The 6,934-nt window shown below is 38.2% G+C and overlaps 1 protein-coding gene across 1 annotated transcript in view; it reads right to left on the reverse strand.

The window, feature by feature from the left end:
• Positions 1-6,934, reverse strand: part of UTRN (utrophin) — a 387,328-nt gene that overhangs the window by 253,030 nt on the left and 127,364 nt on the right. Inside the window, 5 exon segments of the mRNA XM_009646963.2 lie at positions 1,766-1,945; positions 3,847-4,017; positions 5,475-5,630; positions 6,236-6,409; positions 6,873-6,934. The exon segment at positions 6,873-6,934 is cut by the window's right edge and continues 24 nt beyond it. Of these exon segments, the coding sequence (XP_009645258.1) occupies positions 1,766-1,945; positions 3,847-4,017; positions 5,475-5,630; positions 6,236-6,409; positions 6,873-6,934 (743 nt within the window).

The following is a 6,934-nucleotide window of genomic DNA, read 5'->3' on the forward strand; positions in this document are numbered from 1 at the left end:
ATTATTTTGTGTGACAAAACAAAGTTATCATTCAGAGAAGTACCACCCTGCTCAAGCACAGAGCTTCATGCCCAAAAAAGGGTAGCTAAGCTTTGATCTTTTAGACTAACAAAACAACGGAAGGGGAGGAAAAAGAGAGAGGGCCTGTGTTAGCTCTTTATAACATCAAGAAACTATCTTCACCTAGAGAAAGAACAATTTAACCTAACAAAGTTCGCACAAAGACAATACTTGTCACCAGACATGAACATAATTCAGAAGGGTTTTAGTTGTGGATCATCCTTACAGCATTTACAAATAAATACCTGGCTACTCCTAACATGGACATCATTGGATTATGAAACAAACAGTATGACCTGCAATATGCACTGGACAGGCTGCACAGGGCTCACCATCTAGGTATACACCAAAGTTTCCACAACTTCAGCCCATTTCAGGGCCTTCTGACTGTCATAACTAGCTGAACAACACAGAAATATCTTAACTATCTTCTAGTATCAGACTGATACTAGCATCAACTGTAGACTGCTTTGTGCCCATTCAGCAAAACTTGCAGCTTTAGGCTGTACGATACTCTCAGTCTTCCATTTACTCAGCTAAACAGACACTGTTGGCCTCAACCCTGAGTTGGCATGCTCTTAAACACTTGAAGTTACAGGCTGTCCAAAAGAGCAATAGGCTAACAGAGGGTCCCAAGTGCTTTGCTGAACACCACTAGGAAGTTACGAACTGCCCATTAAACAGCCATCATCTGGGTCTCAAGGAAATCTATCAACACAAAAACATTCTGTTCGTGCTGGAGCTGGCACAGAGGTTTCTTTCAGGCTAAATAAAGAGCAGCACACACAGCAGCCTCATGGAAACCAGTCCTTTGGGGCTAGTTCCTTTTGTTTTCTACTTATATTAATAAATTCGAGAGCTTATAGAAAGTTACATAAAAAACACCAGATACAACATCTGGGCTCTACTTATCCTGTTATGAAACCACACTTCCATAACCTGGTAGGTTTTTTTCCCCTTATTTTAATCTGGCAAAATCAGCTACTACCAGTTAATGAGTAATGAATACTTGTCTGCCCCATAACTCACTCAGTCTATATGTGATGGAAGATGCTTCCTTTCAGGATAGTTTAGAAAGTGAATTCTGTACACTAAGGTAGCAAGAATTGTATTAAGAGCTAAATAATAAGTGGACACAAAAGGCTAGCACTATTGGTGTAGCAAAACACAAAGTATTAAAATATTAACAGGGAAGAAGTACAGTGAAATAAATTTGTAAATAAGGACAAAAGATTAAAAAGTCTGGGTAAGAACACAGAAAAGAGTCCTAGCACTGAAGCCAGGAGAAAGAGAGAGGAAAAAAAAAGTTAAATCTAGTTTTATTCTCTACAGTTAAGCAGGTTATTCCCACTAGGTCAAGTTAACTGGCTGCCTGGGATATTTACATAGTTTCATCACACTCACATCCAGATTCTGTATTTTCACCTCCTACCCTCTGAGCAACAGCCACTACTAACAAGCGCATGGCATCAATGCCTATGAGCACATCAAAACCACTTGCAAAACAGTCTCTGACATTCCTCATTGCATATAACCTCATGACTCACCTCTCCAGAGTCACCAGATACCCATTCTACATTCCTTTAGGTCCACGAGGCACCATGGAAGCTTCACATCACAGAGAAGTGAAACAAGTGAAAACTGCAACTGCTCCAAGGGTGTGGAAGGAGAACCACCTTGAATATTTCTCACACACACAACTTACCAACAAGGTGTCACACCAGTCCTCAGTCCAGGTCCGAACTCTGCTCCAGCCAGCATTAAGGACACACAGCTTCTCCTCCAGAGAAGTCTCACTGCCTTCCACCAGAGCCTGGAGCGCAGTGCAGCTTTCAGTGATGCTCTTCAGATCAGCTTTCCTCCTCTCCAGCTCCCTCAGCACATTCTGAAACAAGAGGAGCCATTAACACTGCACATTGCTCCCAATCACAAGGGCAAGGCAGGCAGATTTCTACCTCCACAGGAAACAAGTATCATCATAGATGATCTTCACTTGAGAAAAATCAAACCAAGTAGAATCACCTTCTGTTTATGCTCACTCTCTGTAGATAGTGATTGCCTTTTTTTTTGTTAGTGATCTCTTTTTTGAGAAAGCACGCAGGAGCACAATGCATGTAAGTGTCCTGAATAACTTAACTTGAGACCTTTTTGTTTTGTTGTTTTGTATCTTCACAGTTCCTTTTCATTATGTAGGTAAAGCAAATGCATCACATTATAGGTCCAATACTAAAGGTTCTTTTCTGCACTCTCAAGCACCACAGAGAACGTAATTTTCAAGAGACACTTTAGTAGGAAAAGATACAGATAAATCCAAAGTACTTGTACAGTTGGCAACAAGTGGTAGGTCAAGGTTGAATGTTTTTTTGAGAATCACCCACCATTCATTTCTGCGTATGTTCAATTCACTTGCTATATGTTACAGAAGCCCTATTGTTATATTACATATATGTAGATATGTAAATATATGTATTCTTTTGCTCTAGTATTTTTTCCAAGTCATCTCTAATTTTAAATAGCGGGTTTAATCTAAAAAAGAAAAAAAAACAAAAAAAACCAAAAAAACCACCAAACCTGAAACAACCAACAATCGCACACTGACATACAAATTCAGTAATATATCATCTCTTGAATATCCGTATATGGCTTCCTTGTGGAAAATATCACCTCTTGCCATACAGGGTCACTGATTACTATAGACAACATCTGGCTACGTAGAAAGCTTTTTGATGTCAGTGTACAGTGTGTGGAAGAATGCAGTTAATCACAAATAGCGTCTGGAACTCCTTGAACGTCTTTTTATCTGTGAAGTAAATTATTTATTTTTTTTATCATAACTTATTATCTTAGAGACAGAAAGTCTCCAGAAAACCTTAAGGACAACTTTGCATGCAACATAAAGGGCTTGTCCTCCTAGTGGTGCAGCATAAGCGTTCATGGACCATTTGCATTGCTTACTGAAGTATGCTTGCTGTACACTTGTAAGTATTTGTAAGCTTGCTTGAAAAGAATCTTAGGGACACTGCCACAGCAGAAGTGTAAATAATTGCTAATCCTGAGTGAAATGGGTGAGAACAGGTTATAATTACAGTTTTTCGTAATTTTGTAAGCTTTCAAGTTTTAAGATGGTACACAAAAGTAAGAAGTGACAGAAAAAGATGACTGGAAAGATCACTATTGCTGAACTATATCAACTGACACTTGTTGCTAACTCCAACTACTACATTTACAAGTTTCTGCAGTGTGAGAAAATACGATTATTCTGAAGCAAAGTATCTAACACATTCACCTGCTTCCATGAAAATTTCCAATTTATAGAAGAAAATAAGGAATTACAGGAGCTTTTGGGTTTGCTAAGTCACAGTTTAAGACAAAGCTATTTCAATGAAAACTAGCAAACTCAATTTTTCATTAAAAATGTCAAATGAACTTGCAGTTTGGTCTACTAGTAAACTATTTGACCCAGCCCAAAATTATATTTGCTGATAATTAAGAATATTATACTTATGAAGTGTGTTAGAGATACAGGAAGTCACTTAAATAGCTATTAATACCAAATATGTAGTAATATCTTTAATATTTCACCAACCATTTAAGTTTGAGGCAAGATGTGAGAGATTAAACAGATCATATTCAGTACCTTACTGAGTCTGACCTACTGAATCTACTAAAGTTTCATGATGTAAGAGATTTAGGAACAAGTTACAGGGATTTAAATTCACAGCTACTTCTACACTGTTCTGCCACAATGTTAAAAAATTATTCTACGGGCATTTAGAGTGTGCTTACTTTGGCCCAGGCAATTTCTGAATCTAGATCAGAAAGCAAGCTCTCTGAAGCAGACTTCTGCACAAGCTCAGCCTCAGTGGTAGCTAGCCACTCTGACAAAGAGGCAGCTTCTTTCCTCATTTTGCGTGCCAGCTGGGATGCTCTTTCAAGGTCTTGTTTTCCTTCTGTCACCTACAAAAAGTAAAAAGGAAAAAAGAAAACAAATTTAGATTTTAAAAGATGGCAAAACCAAAAGTGCTAGCCATCTAAAATATCCACCCGAATATATAAAATTCTTGCATCTTAAGACTGTCTTGCATTAGGGAAGGACCCTGAAAAGAAAAAAAATGTTTGTAAACATCTGCATCTTACTATACAAAGCAGAATATATAAAACCAGAATAATTTTACTGAGTTACATTTAAAGGAGACAAAGAAACCTGCATCGCAACTTATTTATAGCTAGTAATCACCAAACAGTGTTAAAACTTTGTTTATTATGATCCTTTAACTGAAACCCAAGGGGATATAGAATCCTGTCAGTCACTCACACAGGTAAAATTCAGTTCCTTTTTGTGTTTTGATAGACCTGGTAGCAGAAAGCTGTGAAGAGAAATTTCACTGAAAATCTGGTCTGCCCTTGAAAACATCTCAGTAAAGTGAATGTGAAATTTGATGTTTGCTGTAGTATAATCAATTCTATTTCACACTGGCTACACAATTAGTCTGGTCAAACTTTAACACAGACTTGAGAATAAATCCAACCATAGCAGTCAGAATCAATTGACATTTTGAAAAATTGCCCTTTGTCTCAGCTTAGTGTTTGCGTGTATTTATTCAAAATAATGCACACTCTCTGAAGATCTAAAAAAATAAATTCAGACACCAATAAAATCATAACATTATACTGCAAATACCTCTGCCTTTCTATCCTTTCCCAATTTCTTGTCTACATGCTTTCTGAGTTAGAGATGTACAGGTTCCACTAGAATCCACACCTTTATGAATGTTCTCCATTTTACAACAATAAATTATTTCCTAGGGCCCATTTCAAGATATTCCAACAGTATAATCTGGCCATTTACCCACAGCTTCAGTCACAGAGCACAGAACAGGCATGAGTCTGCTTGGACTTCTGTCTTAATTAAGGTAGGAAAAGAATCCCCTATTGCCCCCTCACCCTCAAAGGTTTGCCTGTATTTTCTGTTTCATACTGAGAGCAACCCTTTAGATGGATGATGATTAGAAACCATCATGACACCTCCTAAAAAATTTTACATTGACTCAAACTTCTCATATGACAATCTGATAGTAAATTACCTTGCAGTCTGGTTTGCAGAGAAGGTACAACAGTGCTCAAAGACTTTAACAAATAGCAGGCCAGCTTTGCCAGAATGACAAAAGCTCTGAACCTTCCTTTCTTCAAGGCTACCTCCCCTTCAGAACACTCTGTGAGCACAGGTGTCTTGTACAACTACAGGACTGTTATTTACAGTCTTTAATCTCTCAACTGATTGCTCCTGGATGTAGCAACTGGCCTATACAAGCATCGGTTTCAGAATCAAACTTAAAGCGGCATCTGGCATCAGAACAACAAAGAAGGGAATTTATATGCAGACAAATGTTCATATGTGCATTTGTTTTTCTTACCTGTGCCCCCAAGTCATTGTAAAGAAATTTTAATGCTGTCAGTTGTTCATCCATCCCTTTGGGATTATCTGTCTGTTGTTTCTGTACAATTTGCCTTCCTGTCTTGATGACAGTTTCAACCTCCAATTTCACCTCACTGAGGGTCTTATAGAGTTTCTAAAAACAAAAATATGTATATTAGTGATCAATTTGTAGTGCAGATTTTCAGACTTTGCTTCATTTGGGTACTTGACCATCAGATTGCACTTCAACTCTGAGCTATGGATTAAGAGCAATGTCTACCAAGATTTCAAACTCCTGATGTTCCATGTTTTATTCTAATTTTCAACTTCACCAAAAAAAGTTATGCCAATAATTTAGCAGTGATTACTCCATAACACCACCACATGTGGCAAGGCTAACATTGCGACCTGTACTTGATCTTATGCGTGGTATTGGTTTTGTTCAAATGCTAAGAACCAAGCAAACCTGTCCCTGGAGTGATGCTTCTCCACAACATGAGGATGAGCCAGGGAAGGGAGTTTTTATAAACTCAGCTGTTCCACCACATCTGTGATCAATAATCCACTACTTTTATGATCATATTCTCACAAAGAAGAATTAGAGGCTTTTAGTTATCAATTGTTCTGTGCATTTTGCGAAGAGTTGCAACACTTCCATCAGGATTTTAAGGAAAATTTCCTCAGGAGAGAGTTTAGGCAAGAAGAATCACACAAGAAACACACACCCCCAGGCTTAAGTTAAGAACGTTGCATACTTACCATGCACCTGTCCAGATGAGCTTGGATTACATCTGGGTCAGTATCCTTCACATCCAAGACATGAAGTTCTGCTTTTACACCATCCAACACCCGCTTGCAATCCAACATGCGCTGCTCAAAATTGGCTGGTTTCTGGAAGAGCTGATACTTTGTAGATACTTCACGGAGTTTTCTCTGTTTATGTTAAAAGATTGCTTTAAATTAATATCCGCACTTCAAAAAATAACTTTTAAAGCATCTCCCCCCGCAGATTCTAACCCACCTCTCATGCCACCACAACTCAGTATACATGGCAACACTATTTGCCAAGCCAAATTCCGTCACCTAATCCTAATCTCCACCTCAGGTGCAAGAGAGCTATAATTCTGTATCATAAACTTTCAAAACATCCATTCCACTAAAATACAGAGACTTTTGACTTTCAGCTTTTATCCCATGTTACTTATGAAATTTAAACTTCATTATTCAATTCATCTAGTGTTGCTTGTTTCCTAATGAAAACATCTAAAAGCATATATTATTTACTTCTGAGGTTTGCTTGACCGCACCAAGCGGTGACAAGGCTGACAACAGCAGTGTGTAATTGAAAACCAGCAGCTCTTCGCATTTAAATTCCTAGTGTGACTCATATTGTTACCTGTAAAGCATCCAGCTGAGTTCCACCACGGGGAGACCTGCATTCAGGAGAAGCATGAGGGA

This window comes from Egretta garzetta, unplaced genomic scaffold (genome assembly GCF_000687185.1).
Source record: "Egretta garzetta isolate BGI_Z169 unplaced genomic scaffold, ASM68718v1 scaffold139, whole genome shotgun sequence".
Lineage (NCBI taxonomy): Eukaryota > Metazoa > Chordata > Aves > Pelecaniformes > Ardeidae > Egretta > Egretta garzetta.